Source organism: Anas acuta, chromosome 1 (assembly GCF_963932015.1).
Source record: "Anas acuta chromosome 1, bAnaAcu1.1, whole genome shotgun sequence".
Classification (NCBI taxonomy): Eukaryota; Metazoa; Chordata; class Aves; order Anseriformes; family Anatidae; genus Anas; species Anas acuta.
Window position 1 is genome coordinate 92,336,020 of NC_088979.1, and position 18,317 is coordinate 92,354,336.

General features: G+C 38.4%; 1 protein-coding gene across 3 annotated transcripts in view; it reads left to right on the forward strand.

The window, feature by feature from the left end:
• DSCAM (DS cell adhesion molecule) overlaps positions 1 to 18,317 on the forward strand; it is a 465,290-nt gene that overhangs the window by 288,173 nt on the left and 158,800 nt on the right. For 2 of the 3 annotated variants that reach the window (XM_068687730.1, XM_068687720.1), the window contains exons 5-8: positions 4,279 to 4,557; positions 6,928 to 7,203; positions 9,764 to 10,060; positions 10,891 to 11,166. In XM_068687730.1, coding sequence (XP_068543831.1) covers positions 4,279 to 4,557; positions 6,928 to 7,203; positions 9,764 to 10,060; positions 10,891 to 11,166 — 1,128 coding nt within the window. Of the gene's footprint in view, positions 1 to 4,278; positions 4,558 to 6,927; positions 7,204 to 9,763; positions 10,061 to 10,890; positions 11,167 to 18,317 lie in introns of those variants that run through there. The other variant, XM_068687740.1, reaches the window with a different exon arrangement.

Below are 18,317 nucleotides of genomic sequence, written 5' to 3' on the forward strand. Positions count from 1 at the left end.
TTTTTCATTTTCACTGTTATTAAGTTGCCAAATAACCTTACAGATCCATCAGGGTATGGTGACCTTCATAATCTAAGAGTGTGGACGTTCTCCTTTTAACCTTGTCGTCTTGTGTTTTGCTCTTTTTATCAGGAAAACAAAAACAAACAAACAAACACAGTACCTAGTGATTAAGTCTCAACTCTCTATCCTCTTTTTGAGAGCAATAAAGGAGACAGAAGTGGACACAAGGTCTTGCATTAGTAGTACATGTCCTACTCTCCTCCAATACGATAATTGCTGAAAGATTTGGAAGCCCTTTGAACACACAAATCAATACTTAAATATGCTAATGCTAAAAATAGTGTCATTGTTCAAGTTAGAATCACTTACCAGTCAGATCCAGGAGTTTCTTTCTTTGATGCGTTTCTCCTGTGGGTAAAACTCCTGCCTCTGCTTTTTCCAGCCAGATGAAGAAATATTTTTCCTGCACAATAATCTATCTGCTTTGGTCTTATAAGGATAGATATGATCCTATCCTTCTATCTGGCTCCATAATATGGTCTGCTTCCGTATGAAATCATGCTAAGGCTGAGCCAGTGGTAACATAAATAAAATCAAGCTTGTATCTTGGTTACCACAGGAAAATTTGTAGTTATTTCACTGAACAAAGGGGTAAAACTGAAAGCTCTGTCTTATTCATCTTTCATAACATGCACTCTAAAAAATGTGCCCCGTCCAGACTTCTATTCTTCTCTTCTATTCTTCTTCCACAGACCAAATCAAAATAGGAAATTTACCTGTGTATTATAGTTGGCTTTTTTGAATTCTGTGGGATTAATTTTTCTCTTTTAGATCTATACACAGCTCTGATTTCCAGACCTGTTAATCTACTGAACAAGTGCAGCAATTATGTGCAGTTTGTCTCTTAAAACTTCTCTAGCTACCTTTCTTCTTTCATTATTTTTTAGAGAAATATACTATGTTTTAATATAGTTAGTCCTTCCAGAGCTGAGATCAGAGAATCCATGAACATAGTCATGAAAGGTCTACTTGCATGAGACCTACATTTTTGCCTGACTTTTACAGCCATAAATATTTTTAGCTTAATTGAAGATGAAAAAAATTGTTATGGATTTTGATTTTGTTCTCTTGGTCATCTTTTAAATAAGAATTAAATTTCTGTTTGAAAGAGTGAGGAAGGTAATGTGTATATGAGAGAAAATACAAAGGTGAATAATTAGTATGCCTGTAATTGAAGCAGAGTTCTAAATTTCAATTGCAGTAGAAACATTTCTTTGAAATCATGTGACTTTTCAAAATAAAACTATTCCCAAGACCAATAATGTGGTAAAGAATATTTCTATGATGCCCATTATAGTGTACATTTCAAAAAATAATTCTATCAAGCCATGAGTTCCAGCTCCTAAAATCTTAAACCTTTTTCACCCCCTGACCATCAAGAAAAATAAATAAATAAATAAAAAGACCATATGATATTGAAAGCGTAATGAACTTCTTGCTCTAACCTTCCAAGAAGATCCAAAGGTGAATGTTTTAGTATGTACAACAGTATTTTGCCTCATTTTTTTCCCTGTTGTCCTTGCCAGAAGTCATTTGCTGATGACTGCTAAAGCACAGTAAAATAATAACTCAAAATACTCCATATTACATATTCTAATTGGGGTGTTTTACTTTATCGTTTGCCTCATTGGAGTGATTGCATATGAACCCTGGGATTTCTTTTGTGCTTTTTTCTTTTTATTTAGTTGGTTAGATGTACTGTATGTTCAGACTAGAAGGATGCCCAGGGACATCCCAAAGAGATGTTTTTACCATCCATTTCAATATATAAGTACAGAATGCAATATATTTGAGACATCTCCTTTATAAGAACCAGTTCAAGGTTTCTCAAGTACATAAGCAAATCTCAGTTCAGCTGTTCTGCAGATGGGGATTCAGGTAGGGTTATTCCTGCTCAGGTTCAGTCCAAGAAGAGAAAAGGGGAAGTGGCTTTGACCTGGGACAGATGACCTGGGAACAGGTGGGCTTTTCTTGAAGGGTGAGAAACAGCAGTTACAGAGAGGGGTCATGCTTCCCATCATGGCTCAGTAGCCACCTCCTGGGGGCAGCCTGCCTGCCTTCCTGCTCCATGACTTCTGCTGAGGCAATGGCTGCTTTGTTTTCACCATCAATTTGTTATCTGAGGTGGTTTCACAATATCCCTGAGCCTAGCATTGAAGCGTGTGTGGTTCTCTACAGCAAAATAGGGGTCTGTCACACATGGTATTTATAAGTCACATCTTTTTCATCACATCTTTAGTTCCTTCCCTGGTATCCCCCGTCTTCTTTCAAGTCCACATAGTACTTTGTATTTTTGTACTTAAAGGATTGTAAATGGGACCACAAAGCCTTTTGAAGTTAAAAGCATATGGAAACAATGTGATGTTACTGGGAGCTTGTGAGTAGGATTCCACAGGCAATAATTCTAAAAGTCACTTCTACTTTTTCATTATTTAATTGTTATTTTCAACTGAAGAAACTGTTTTCATGTAGACCTAATATTTCTAACAGTCAGAGCTGTAATCCCTCGCATGCTTACATTTTTATGGAGTTAATTCCTCAGGCTAAACAGAGGAATCTGTGCACAGAAAACATAGATGTCTGATGACCCCAAAGGGGAGAAAAGGAAAAGAATAATCAATTAGTCAAATTGACATTGGCATTTCCAATAACATCCTGGCAGAGTGTGCCCTCACTAAGCCAGACATAAACAGCATGGCAAGCTAAAAATAAACTCCTTGATGCCAAATTTGGACCCAGTGGCTACCAATGCATGCAAAATCATCTGTTTAACTACTGGCTGACTTGTTTCTGATGAGACTGACAAGTAAATTGCTGTAAAGTGAATGCATTGTTACCTTTAGTGGTTCAAATTTCTGCTGGTACCCACAGAGAAGGAGAAAAAATATCTTTAATTGAATTTGGCATTTGGAGTTTCATTTAGATATTCATACAAAATTTAATTAGCCCATTTGTTTACCATCACAATTTTAGTTTCTGGACTGATAGTTTAACATGCATAGTGATTATATCTAATAGAGTACATGTATGTAGCCAGGTGTGGCTACAGCTCATGAAAATATAGCTAAATTGTTTATAAACTTAACTAACTCAGGTAGGGATTTCAATATAACTTGGATTCAGCATAGAATGCTCATTTAATCTCTCCAGCTTCTGACAGGAACCTGCTGCAGCTGCTGTGGGCAGTACCTGAACTAGCTAAGTCAAAGACCACTAGAAAATGCCAACGTTGTAATCACATCTACACCTAGAGAACTACTATGTAGATATACCCAAAGGAGATCAACATGTCAGACAGGAGCCAGAAGAGTTGATCAGCATGTGGAGTTTCTCTGTGAGAGGAAAATCCTAGCAAAATATATTCATGCAATAAGCAAATTCTTAAATGAATAATTGTTGATGTATTGTTTGGTATTTCTGTCACACTAGATCCAGGACAAGCTTCCAGCATGCTGCTCAGAGCTGTAAACCATGTCAGCCTCTTTCTCCAAGAGTTTTCAAATTAAAAGAGCTGGCGTCATAAGTAGGGTACTATTTTTGATGGGGGACACACACATCTTGTGAAAGTACTCAACAAGACTTCTGTGAGATGCATAAATACATACCAGTGTTAAATAAGCATGTTTATATGAGAGCTTCTTTTCTCAGTAAGCTGTGCACAGAAAGTTGGAGTATTAAGTTGTAAATTGTACTTGTCACCTTAAGTTCTTTTTACAGAAAAAAAAGGGGCTGGTCTGGCAGTTAGGCTGTAGATAGAATTTCCCATGTCTTTGCCCATTTCTTTCCTGACAAAAGAATATATTGCTCCTTTAGTTCAAAGCTTTTGGACCACTGAGAAGCATGGAGAGTGTTTTGGCTTTGTTCTAATAGAGTAGTGGAGGGATAACTGTCATAATTGGTCAGGCAACATATTTTTGGCTCTCTATTCCTCTGATAGGGGACATGAACGATGACCAGGGAAGTGGTTGCCATCTGGAAAAAGTCCAGTGGGAGAGATTCCAAGTAGACATGAGATGTTTCAGTAGCACATGCTGCTGGAACTCAGCCACCACCACTGAGATATTCCAGGCTGATGGCTGGGGCACCGTAGCTAACTGAAGTACATAAAACACTGGGCTAGTGAGTCAGAGAGGCAGGAGAATTAATATTGATATATTGCTTAGTGAATGTAATAATTGTAATACTCCCATTGAAAACCACTATTTTTTCTTTCAGATCCAGCGAATTCAGCTCCATCTATTCTAGATGGGTTTGACCACCGTAAAGCCATGGCAGGACAGCGAGTGGAGCTGCCTTGCAAAGCATCAGGGCACCCCGCACCAAAGTATCGTTGGCTGAAGGACAACGTTCCCTGGGAGCCTGACAGCAGGTTTCGGCAGACAGTTACAGGTCTGCTGATAGAGAACACGCGTCCCTCAGACTCAGGCAACTACGTCTGCGAGGTGTGGAACAATTATGGTACTGCTGAGATGATAGGGCGACTATATGTAAAACGTAAGTCCTAGCCTGAGTGAAGTTCTTGGACTGCTTCCAGCTTGGGCATTTGCATGTGGGAAGATGTTGCTATGCCTTACTGAACCTTCTGTTGTGTTACTTTACCTTAGCAATGCTTAAACTTCTCAAAGTTGTGCAACATCAGAAAGTAGGCTCTGTGGAGATGAGTTAGTTGGACAATTGAGCGATCATAAGTGCAAACAGATGCAATTTATAATGTAGCTATATAATTTATCACACAGAGGATATGTAATTTAGAAGCTTCAGTTGGATGCTTAAAAAGAAATTGCAAATGTTCTCATGAATAAAGCTGCCAAACTCTTGTTGCCATGACTCATGCTGTTCAGTAATATTGAATACTCATACCTCCTCTCAGTTGAGTATTCATGTGTGAATATTCTGAATGTTTCACAAATTCTAGCAAAGATAATTATTACTCAGAAGCACTGCACTGGAAAAGTGTTATTCTTCTACTGTTAAAAAGAAATTATTTCCTGAAATAGAAATAATGCTTTGTGAACTAACATTTCCACCTGTACAGCACAACTAGCAAACTGAAAAGGGAGAAGTTTGTGAATAGTTCAGGCCATTAACATGTCTTCACCACTAATTACACATAGTGGATTTGGGCAAAATAAATCAGATCAGTAATTTATGTATTATAACAAAGGATCTTTGCTGTTACATATATGCATAAAAATTAGTTTAATTCAGTTTGCCATGTGTGACACAAAGTCAAAATGTCCAGAAACATGATGTAACAGTGTTGTTAGTGATACTGAATGCATCCTCACACCCCAGTGATATATTTTACTTATGGACTCAATGGTCAGCCAGACCATTAGCGGTTATCTATGGGTAGATATCTAATGGATAGTGTTGAAATGAAGAAAAAGTTGGGGGAAAAGTTACTCTTCTCTGTAATGGAGGATATGATTCACTTTCTTGACTCGTCTTTAAGATGTTGGTGGTACTTTTCGGCATACCTACTTTGTTTAATTGATTGTTGACAGTTTCGAGGCTTTGTGGCCTTTTCTTTAAAAAACATAGGGATATTCAGTGACTTGTAACATGCATGTGATCATAGATTAACTACTGATCTGGATCATTTTGGAGGAAAAGTCTATTACATAAGTGTATGTGATCTGGAATGATGGGGACCACTGACCCACATGTGGTTTTTTCCCAATTGGCCTGTAATTTTTGGCAATACATATTGGAGAAACACTAAAGATTTATTCTAACTTACATGTTACAAAATTTTCTGCAAAGTGAATGAGTTAGTTGAGGAATTTTTTATATATAAATGTGAGTATATATATATGTTTATGTATGTACGTAAGCTGGCTAAAAAAATAAAATAAACAGTATGTGTTTAGTATCAGAGATGATATTGGCATTGATTATCCACAAGTGAAGAAGGAAATGTGTTATAAATTTCATTCTTATTTTTAAAGTCAGTATTGAACATACAATACACCAGAATCTATTATAAATGTACACTTCAAACAAGTCCCTCATCTTTATAAGGAAGTCAAACCTAAGTATACAAAACATGAGATCAGATCTGCATTCATTAATGCCAGTAACTAATGGCAGGATAAAGATTGTTTTCCTTGCATTTACATTTATGATTTTTCTTCAACACCATTCATTCTTTTTTTTTGCTGCCACATAAAATGTGCATTACTTATGTCCTACAGCTTCTTAAGGATCATTTGAAAATACTGTACTCCTCCCGCATCAAAATGGAAAATTTAGTTAGCCCACACAAAGAAGCACTTGGGTGTGGACAGATTCCACAGATTTTTATAGCTACACTTCTGGTAACATTTTATTGTGGATCTTCCAGCCTTATAAACAACTCTCCTGGTCCTTGGCATTTACTATAATTGTTCACATCAGATAATGTGAACTACATGCCTTTTGGAGGAAATGAAAACAGAAGATAAGCTTCAGGATTACACCTATTGCACCAATTTGAAAGTCCACACTGAACTAATCTGAAATAGTGTCCTAGTCTCCAAAAACATGTGTAGTGCTATTGATAAGCCCCCAGTAAAAATGGTATTACTAGTAAATTTGTTCCTACCATTCATTTAGTCATAGTCTAGGGAATTCTATCATATGTTAAGTAGGTTTTCACTTATGCTTTGTGTCATGGATGAAAATGCTTTTTTTTTTCAAGCAAAAATGATAATCTGTTGTTTTTTGTTGTTGCTGTAGTGTTCTGTTTTGTTTTTCTCAGAAAGGCATGGATGTGATTTTTGTTCTTACTTGAGAGTTAATGTTATTCACACATAAGTGTACATGTATACTTAAAGTTCTTTATCTCTCTTTCCCTCCCCTTATTTTGATTTAAATCTTCAGAACCACTAAAAGCCACAATCAGCCCACGGAAAGTAAAAAGCAGTGTTGGTAGCCAAGTGTCCTTGTCCTGCAGTGTGACAGGAACTGAGGACCAGGAGCTCTCCTGGTACCGCAATGGTGAAATCATCAACCCTGGTAACAATGTCCGGATCACTGGGGTCAACCGGGAGAACCTTATTATGGATGGCATGGCTAAGAGTGACGGTGGAGCATACCAGTGCTTTGTGCGTAAGGACAAGATGTCTGCTCAAGATTATGTTCAGGTGGTACTAGAAGGTGAGTCGCAACCTGGTTAGTGATTCTGGTCTCCATATTGTATATGATTGTCTTTGATATCACTGTTGTAAAGTAAGGGACAGGAGAACCTAAACAAGAGAAAAAGCTACCTATGAGCTGTCAGCAGAGTTTATTGTGCCTCCTCATCCTGAAAAAAAAAAAAAAAAACAAAAAAACTAACAGAAAGTGTCAATTTGATAAAAATACTTCTTTTAAACAGTCTTTCCCGTCTTTCTCTTTGGGGGACAGTGCTTATTTTGTACACTAGCTTTTCAGCAGGGCATGAGATAAGAGTTCTCTATTCAGCTCCAAACATGTTCTTCTAGGCTTGAAGAGAGAGATGAACATCTCCTTTTCTGGTTGGACATATTGGCTAAAGACCTGAAGATCATATTAAGTTACTGACACAATATGCCACATGATAAACAAGTGAGGAAAGTAATCAATTTGTACAGAGTCAGTTTGCTAATAAGGCTGTAGTGCAGTTGTGGCATGGACACTATTTTTAGAGTCTTTATAGAAAAAGAAGAGATTACCTGCCTGAGCTGAGTTACCTCGGCAACCATCTACTGTGACAAGAAAGCCTAAAGAGCATATTGATAATCTATCATGATGTCGAGAGAGTGCAGGTTATCAGAGAGCAACAGCAGGAAAGATTTCAAAGACACTTGGGTCTCGCTGGGAAAATAATGTCTGCTTTTATCTAAAAAAAAAAAAAATGCCTGTCACTTGAATTGAAAAAAGGGTGGAGGGTGGGGGAAGGGAGAGGGAGGAGTCGCAGAGGTGTGCACACTCAAAGATTTATTGGTCCAGTGTCAGTTTCCTTTCAGGATAAAAAGCTTTTTTTCCCCCATATTGCTGCTGCTTTGTTTTCTGAGGAATGACAGTATCTAATATACAGTAAAGGAAAAGAAGAGAGTCAGAGATGAAAATAAATAAATAAATTAGAACTTTGACACACAATTGATGGGACAGAAATAACAGGGAGAGGAGGAAAGAAGATAAAATTATGAAATCAAACAAAATGAAATGTACCTTTTTGCATGCCGAGTTCTTTCAGCAGTCTGGGAGTGTCTGTGCTTTATGATTTTCACTATGTGGCAAGCAAAGGAATATTTCTGTGCTATTTTTAATTTCACTGTGATTCAGCATGTTTTGGAGGGAGGGCCTTGTATACATCTTGCCAGTTCCCTCAGTTTCCTGGGTGATGTTGCACTGAAATTCCTATATTAGAATTGTGATTTCCAGGGGTATCATTATGGTTCAAGCCCCCCCAAATGTATGGGTAGCATGTGGCAAAGTAAAGCATACATGAGGAGACAACACACAGTGCACACAAATAGCACATCACACAGAGAGTGAGGCTTCAGTCCTGTCTTGACATCCTTTGTCCTGTGTGAAACTAAAATAGTGTTTAAAAAGCTTCATGAACAAGGTGAGTTTTCAAGTGACTTTGTCCCTTCTCTAGGTAATGAGTGGCCTTTTCCTGTTGTTTCTTGCAGGTGCTAACACAGTAGGAACACTGAAGTTAGTTTACTTGCCACTTGGTTCTTTAAAACCAGACAGTAGCCTACAGCATTGTTGTCCAAACTTCTGACTGGCTTGTTTCCAGTGTTCTGCCTACTGATCTTGATACATGGCCTTTTGCACTTTTGCTCCCAATTACAATGAAATCCCTTCTAGACACAGCTTTGAAAGTATAATTTTCAAAGGAGAACAACCATGCATTACATGATCTCAGAAAGAACTTCCTAACTAATAGCAGAGTGTCAGCATTCCTAAATGTTAACCTCCAAGATCTCTGGTTAGGTGATTATATAATCCTGCTTCCTACTTCAAATCTCAAAGTCTGTGTATCCATCCATTCTCTTTATTCATTTACCTGGCAGAGGCTGAGTGAGTTGTGACATGGACCACACAAGAAAACGTTTGAATGCTCTCATCACAGAGGGCTATTTATCTGTAGCACAATATGACCAGAGAAAGAAAACATCACTACTATTACTGGCAATCTGTATTCAGGAGAAGCTTAACATAATACTTCTCTAAATGGGGTATTGTGGGTCAGGACTAAACTGAATTGACACAGCTGTGTGAAATTAGCCTATACAAGTTATGCCTGGCTCTTGTCAGCAGGGTTCATCCTTAATTTTTAAAGGACCTGAAATGTACCAGAAGAGGTAAAATTCCAATCATGTTAAGGTTTTGCTGCATGTTGTTAGTGATGAATTGTCTATGACTGACACCTCTCTGCAAGAACCTGGCAGTTCATATAGCTGTGCAGAGCCCTGGTCCATCTATTCAAGTGCTTTTCCTTCAGTGGGGTCCATACAAGTGTTCTTAGAAGATGACAAAGACATCTGCAGTAAGAAAAGTATTACTTAAGTAATCTGCTACCAGAATTTGTTTCTGTCCTTCAGTGATTAGAGTTACATCCTGGAATACAATTATTTACATCTTTTCTAAAAAGATCTTGGTTTATGTGATTAGGCTTCAGGATAGAGGGAACAGATTTACAGCATGTAAGTACTCATCTCTTGCTTTTCTTTCCCTTTGGCAGATGGAACTCCCAAAATCATTTCAGCCTTCAGTGAGAAAGTGGTGAGTCCAGGAGAGCCTGTCTCTCTTATGTGCAATGTGAAGGGGACCCCTCTGCCTACCATCACTTGGACACTGGACGAAGATCCCATTGTGAAGGATGGAAGTCATCGTATCAGCCAGATTATCACCTCTGAAGGGAACGTGGTCAGTTACCTGAATATCTCTAACACTCAGGTCCGAGATGGTGGAGTTTATCGCTGTATTGCCAACAACTCTGCTGGAGTCGTCTTGTACCAGGCTCGAATAAACGTAAGAGGTGCTTGTCAAATCAGCTCCTCAAAAAAACACACATAACTCATTGTAGTGGAGAAGAAGATTGTTGCATGTGTTGAAATGAGTCTTGGAATGCCAAAACCAACTTACTGTTTTCCCTCTCCTATTCCTCCCCCTCTCCCCCCCCCCCCCTTTTTATTTTCCAACACCACCTTCCTAGCCCCATCTAGAAAGTGTATGATATGGTTAAATGTTGGAAGATCTCTTTTGACTTGTGTTCTATAGTCTGTTTTTCCTATATCCATTTTTATTAATTCACAGTTTCTTTACTTTAGTCCTACTGTGCATGATTTTCTTCTTTTCCTTTCCTCCTTTACTCGTCCAACATTCATTGTAATTATTCATGTGCACAGTACTTTAGCTTGCATTTTCAGCTTTACATGGCATAATACCCATCCTCATGGTATTATACTTTATATACGTCAAAATAAATGCTAACTTTGTCAGCATTCTCATGTGTAACAGGGTTTTTGCTTTGTATCAGTGTTAGTATTTCACATTAATTAAATCATCCTCTGCCTTTTAATTTGTAACGCAGCGAAGATTTTATCAGACAAGTGTTGGATAATGCAAATATGTATCTCCACGTAATTGGTATGTAAGCCGCAGGGTGAGTTAAAACTAGAGCATATAAAGATTAGGGAAACTGCTTAAGTGTCTCTTAGAAGCAAAAATTGTCAAATACTAAGAAGCATTGTGTAAGCTGCATCTGTAAATGTTAATAACATTAGTATATTCAGAAATATATACAACTGTTTCCACAAGCAAATGCACATTTAAATTGTTTTCAAGAGTTCCTTTTTACCATTCCAGGGCCAGCAAGTATTCGACCAATGAAAAACATCACAGCAATAGCAGGACGGGACACCTACATCCACTGCCGCGTAATTGGCTACCCATATTACTCCATCAAGTGGTATAAGAACTCTAACCTGTTACCCTTTAACCATCGCCAAGTGGCATTTGAGAACAATGGGACACTGAAGCTTTCAGATGTGCAGAAGGAAGTAGATGAGGGTGAATACACATGCAATGTCCTTGTTCAGCCCCAGCTGTCCACCAGCCAGAGTGTTCACGTGACAGTAAAAGGTAAGATTGACTTGGAAAACTACAGTGGAGCTAATGGCTTTTGTGGTTTATAGAGACAGAACTGCACACAAAGGGTTCTCCTGTCAGTTAGATAATGAACTCTTAAACAAAAATCTGAAATTATTCTTTTTATTTTTAATGATGACAGATAATAAGCAGACACCGTCTTGTTCTGTCTCAATTTTTACCTTCCTTTATTCTTTCTGTGGGGTATATTCCCTTTGCTTTCCAACAGGAAGCCTTACAGAAATATATTTCATAAGCAGTTTTCACTACAGTAGACAAATGTTTTGTCACCTAAATTTCACTGGTGACTCTTTCTCTGCTGGATGGCCAAGTCCACATTTTCATTAGCTGGGGGCTTTCTAGCTTTTAACAAATAAGATGAGAATTTTAAAGCATGTCTTTCTACTAATAAGCAGAGACAGGAACTGCAAGCATTCACCTTTCTTCACTGTAATTAAGCAAGCCTTTTATTATCTGCTGTAGAAAGTTAACACTATAAACAAATGTGACTTGAAATTCTAACAGGATGCTTAAAATCTATTCAAATAGTTCCAAACAAGGATGTTCAGATGGACCTGAAAGATTTCAGCAATAGACAAGAGCAAATTTTTTTTATTTTTTATTTTTTTTAGCATTTTGTTCAGGCTATTCAGATCTTGGTGATGTTTAGACCTATTCACAAGGATATAGAAGACATGGATCCTTGTTTTGAGCAATGGGGCCACTAAGCAGTGAGCTTCACATGAGCCTGTAGGAAGAACTGAAATATAATTTTACCATTCTTGAAGTTCTTGGGAACTCAGAAATAGAGGACATATCTAAAATGACTTTGTTACAGATATTTATCTTTTATTTTCTTTCTGTTTGGTTTATTTAGCCCTTTCTTGCTTTCAGTTTTGAGTGAAGTAATTGCTATTTATTTCAAGAGGTTAGGGGATGAGCCTTAAAACACTAGCAACTTGTTTTGTGAAAGGTGTGGTACCTCATGTACCTGAAACCAACAGGATCACTGGTCACATCCTGTGTCATAAAAAACTAATGTCACTGTTTCTTTTCACATTTGTGATACTTTCCTTGACATCAAAATAATATTGCAGATCTATTGAAGTAGTTGAAGAAATGAATACCAAATTAATAACTGTGTAGCTATTGCATTGACAGCTTACTAGGGTAAATATGGTGATGAATGCCACCTCTTAAGTGATACATTCCTTCAAGTGATGATCAGAATGAATGTAGCCAGACAGAACAATCCATCAGTCTATCCATTCAGCTTGGGCAGTTGGGCAGCCAAAGTTGGCTACAGAAAAGGTGTTTTAGGCATTTCAACATGCCATGGACTATTTCAAGATATATGATATCATTATCTTTAGTTCAGCTTCTCATATTATCACTCTACTAATTTCTTCTTCAGAGAAACAGAAAGAGGATTATTGCCCATGCACAACACCATGGGCCCTTTGGGTTGTTCTCATTACTGCTGCAAGCTTCCTGAGTGACCCCAAAACAGTCGTCTGAGGGTTTATTCAAAATAGGTGATACTTAATGGGCTGCTGTTTGGTATTTGGTTTCCTCCATTTTCCATTCTGAAGATATAATTACCAATTTACTCATGAATTTTTCTTAGATTATTATCTCTGTGATATCAGAATGTTTCAGAAACATTTTTTTTTTAAACCCCCAAAGAAGGTGATAAGGACCTCTTTGGCAAATGGCAGCTGAGGCATAGACAAAACTTAAAACTATCCAAATTTTTTGTATATTCAATTTCAGATGCCCACAGCTTGATTTCCTCCTCCCCCCCACCCCCCAGTTTACCTGATGTTATATAGAGTTTATACATTCAATGCACTGCTTTCATCGAAATAGGAGTCCTTTGTCTTTAAAACGTTCCATTATACAGCTTGGCAACCTGATGGGAAAGATAGATTTAAGTCATTTAATTAGCACCATCTGAGAGATCTGTTGCAAAGGTAGATTCAGATTTTGGCTCTACAGGGTAGCACTTATCTCTATTACACATACAACTGGCCATTCTTGTCAGCAATCCTCTGCCTCATTTACTGCCTACTTACCAAATTCTCCTGTACATGAGGCATCCTTATTCTGTCTTGAATAAGGATTTGTCAAAAACACCGTCCAAACAAAGGTATACAACAGCATGAGCATGTAATTAAATACAAGAGGGCTGCCTATTCTGCACAGTATTTTGAGGTTTATAAATATCTAAATGAAAGCAAAATCTTGAAGACATTCTTTGCAAACCACTGTAAGATCTCAGAACAGAAAGTTTTTTGGCACTAACTTCAGAATGAAATCCTGACTGCCAGAGAACCTAAGAGTGGGATTTAAAGAGCCTAGCTCTGCACCTGGGAGGCTGTCAGGAAGCCAAAATCTTTGAGCTGGGCATCTATGTGTTATTCAGCCCCGAGCCAGCTACTTCTTTGAGTTACTCATTAGAAGAATCAATTAGACACTACGTTAAATCATTTGCCACGTTTTTAGGAAGAGTTGGTACCCATGTCCACAGAACCACTTTCCCAAGTGGTCTGCAGACTCCAAATGGCTGGCCCAGAGAGATGTGGTATGCCACCCCTCCCAGCCCCTTGCCTGTCCATTGTCTAAGCCCCAGAATCTGGATTTGGAAGTTAGCGGCCTTGTAAGCTGGCTGCTGGAAGCTGAGTGGATAAGCTGGCAGGAAAATAAGCAGGTTTCTGTTTGGCAGACACAGAACTGTTGGAACCGTTCCAGAGTCCTAATGGAGCTTTTTGCAAATCAAGCCATCTTGGCAAATTCTTTTTTTCATTTAGACAAATGAATTGGCCAGTTCTGAGTTCTGACAACAGCCATGAAATCTACCCACGCTGTAATGCGTACATAACGGGGAGGCTATGGCTATACTTGCATACTTAATTTCTGATATTTTATACCTGTTGAGTGCTTTCATTTTCAGCTGTAATAATCTTTCAACGTGTTTTGTTCTGGCCTATGTTAAATGCAATTTCCTTCTAGCTTTTGTTGTAGAGTAAACTAAGTGTCCTCTTCTTCCCCTCCTGCAAAATGGAAACAGCATTTATGACATCCTCAGAAGTAATCATCAAGATTAACCTCGTTAAGGACACTGTGCACGTCCTTGCCAAGAACAGAATTATTCCTAGCAGCACTAGTCTCTTAGTCCTTATTTCACCCAGCTCTAGTGGTTTGCCTGTGAGGTTCTTATGCTTCTGCTGGTAGAAGAGGACTATTACATGATGACATCTTAGGTACAGGAGAAGAATATTTTGTAGAAGAGGTAGACTTCTGTGTTCATTCCTCCTAAGTATGACCTGTTCTCCTCCATTTTCTCCTGTTCATTCTTGTCCTAGTCCTGTCTACACTCCATGTCTTTCCCATCTCTGTCTTTATTTTCCTGGGGCCTTGTTCTCATGACTCAGAGCTAATCTTCCCCTCAGAATTCTCAGCCATCCTCCCAGTCTCCATTTACACTCCAAACTTTCTGTCAGTCCTCATTTTCTCCATTTCCACAATTTTTCAATCTGTCTCTCCTTCATGTGGGTCTTCACCCTCTGTCAGTGCTGTATCCCACCCCACTATTTTTTTTGTTTCAGTCTCACATTCCCAGCTTTTTTCCCAACTACTCTTTAGCAGCCTCCATCACCTGCAATCCCACTGTAAGCCTGATCTGCAATTCCCTTTTTTTTTGTTTGTTTGTTTTGTCCTGGGCACTATTTTGAATTTCTGCTCCATCTCTCATTGCTGCTGTCTGCATGTCCAGCAACAGAGACTGGTATCCAACACTTGTCTGGGACCCCAGGTTTCCTCTTTCTCTGTGCATTCAAATCACTTTCTTGTCCATGCTTCCTGGGCCTGGTATGGGCAGCTGTACAAGCACTGGAGAGGGAATTCTGTTTGTCTTGATTTGTGAGGTCTCAGCAGACTGTACCTGTGCGTGTGGCTGTAACTAACTTAGCCACTGAGGGTAGTTCTAGGATGTGTTCATTCAATGATGGAAGCTCTTAGTTGTTCATTATTGGAAAATCACTTCTGAGGATGTAGTAACTGCCATTTGTTTGTCTATTTACACAACTGTTTGTGCTCAGACTACAAACTTTGGGCACCCTTTTCATAGGAACACCAAGAACATCTGTGATAGTGCTGTCACCTGCTGAGGTTGAAAGCCATGGGGCAGGTTGGACTGCTCAAATTCTCATAATGTTTTTTTATTTTTTGCTTTTATGGTAGGATCAAAATATCATCCCTCTTTTTCCACCCTCTTCCCTTATTCTTGGAAGTGGCCAAACAGTTGTAGCTGCAACTTTCCAGCTGAAACGAGTGAGCCTGAGGCAGACACCTGGCCTGGAAAAATACTATCCAAACAAAAGTCAAACTGCAAGCAATTGAAAGTAGTCTTATAATGGGAAGTGTTGGCAAACAAAATAAAAGCTTATATTACCCACTCCATCTGTAACTTTCATATTTGCACTGAAAAACAGCCCTTCAATTGGCAAGGTGGTAAAATAATATTAGCAATATCACTTCTGCAGCATTTAGGGGATCTGGAAGCATTTTAAAAGCAGGAGTGTCATTATCTCCATTTTTTTTTTTTATTATGAAATTTATAGTAATAGTTTTCTCAGCTACGGTAGAAGCTATCAGTACTAAGTGATGATTTTCTTTTCATCAGTCTCATGGGATACACTTCTCATGTAAACAGCCTGCTGCTATTCACACTTCTCAGACAGAAATTAATTGAAAAAGAAGCCCCTGAGAGGAAGGAGGGTGCAGCAAAAAAAAAATAAATAAAAAAAAAAAAATGGTGTCCAAAAGTGCTGTTTCTGATCTTGATCTTGTGGCTTTTCATTACCTGGTGCTGAAGTGATAGCGCTTCACCTGTTGTGAACTGCATAAAATAATTGTACCAGCCTGTTTGTTTTTAGTAAACATGCAAACCGAACAGGGGCTGTTCCTGAAAAACTCCATGTTGCAACTGTTTGAATAGATCCTCCTCATCTCTCCTGGGAAGGATTCAGCCGTTTCTAATATACAAAATTATATACTTGTGGTGGTTCAACCCAGCAGGCAGCTAAGCACCACACAGCCATTTGCTCCAGCCACCTCTCTCCTCTCCTTCCCCAGCCCCCAGTGGGATGGGGAAAAGATTGCAGGTTGAAATAAAAATAGTTTAATAGGACAGAAAAGGAAGAGAAATAATAATAATGATGATAATAGTAATAATATGTATGAAGCAAGTGATGTACAATCTTCAGCTGTAAAAGAAGTTGAAAAGTGCTTGAATTAGTGTAAGCACTGCTCGGCAACAAGTAAAAAATCAGGATGTCATCTACATCATTCTCATCCTAAACCCCATACACAGCACCATACTAGCTACTATGAGAAAAATCAACTCTATTCTAGCTGAAACCAGGAAAACATTTATATAATACATAGTATAATATCAGATATGTGATATATATTATAAATATAATTTATATAGAATTATATAGAGATAGATTATTGATGGATTTGCATTGCAGATTAGTTCAGGGAGGGCTATTCTGGACAGTGAGATGGACAGGCATAGTCTGGCAGACAAAGAAGGGGAAAAACCTTTGAGGGGATGATCTTTCAAGGGTCCTTTGGACCATGGTGCACACTGTCATCAAACAGTTTGCTAATTTATTTATGCTCGTTTTAATGGATAGTGTGGATTACAGCATGTGTGAATTCAGTTTCCTGCATGTATGCAGGACATAACTTCTCATATGTCCTTTTGACTGAATGTTTCCAATAGTTTGAATGAGAATAAACTTATGGCTTTGATGTTCTTCAGAAACATCTTTCACTATAACAGATCCTGCATTTCTTTCTCTCACTCTCCCATGCAATATTTTTTTTGATCCCTCCAAGCATGTTCCAACTCCTTCAGGAAGAAATATTCAGATCTCCTGAAGTGACTGGAGTTGTCATATGCAGGAATCGCAAAAGGTCCATGTGATGAGAATGGATGTCCAGTTGTGCAAATGATCCTGCAGAAATCCACTTGATAGTCATTCTTAGGTAAAAGATATGAAATGAGTCTTAATACTTGAATAGCAATTCAAGAGGATCTGTATATTTACACTTGGGTCTTTCAAAAGCTAACACTTTTCTCTCTTACAGTGCAGCTTTGTTTAGTTTGGGTTTGGAAGAAAGCATGTTCTTGCATTTTTGCATCCAATTATATTTGAAATATATATATATATATATATATATTCTAGAATTGTTCTTAAAACGTTAATGACTGTTTTGTCAACTTAGTTTGTGCTATCAGCAGTATATGTAAATCCATATAGTAAGTACATAGTAAGTAACTAGAAAGCATGAGTGTGCATGCACGTGATAGAGCAGGTATGGAATATGCTACCTTAACTTCAAGTCAGTGTATAGTACATAGAAGGAGATGATGGGGAAGGATGTGTGTGTGGGGGGGTGGGGGCGAATGGAGGACATCGACACTGACATAAAAGAAGGGCAGAAAGGTACAAAATCAGCTGCTTATGTACAGTCATGGAATAGCAATGAAGAGGAAGAGATGCTTCTGTTGAACTCCTTTCTCATCTAAATCTGAAACTTTTGGACCTAGTGATTTAGTTGGGTTCAACTTTTCACAGTATTACCTGAGGACAGAGATCACTTTAGATCACGTAGGGGCTAAACAAGGGCAATAGCTCAGGACCAGGTTCCAAAAGCATATGAGAAATAATGTACTTCATAAGTGCTTCTGGATGTACAACCTACAAGAGAGGCCTTTTATCACATGGCACTTTAACAATGAACATAACAGCTTTTCCGTTAATATGCTCTCGCAGCTCTTAACTTATCTTTACATTAGGAAAGTTTTCTCTTTAAAAAAACATAAGCAAATGCATCCCCTTGGGCAGGGAACTGAGCTTCTCCCTATCCTAGATATTCAGGGTGGTTTCTATGATAAGGGCATGCTTCCTTGCCCTCACAATGTAAGCTGAAAGGAGGTGGTTTGATAGATGGATGAAAACTGACATAGAAGCACTCTTTGCTTCTATGCAACATTTTAACTCCTCTCTTATTTTGGAGGAACGGGGGGGAAGCCTGTCACTACCAGTGTTTTATTGCAGGAAGCAGGAGTG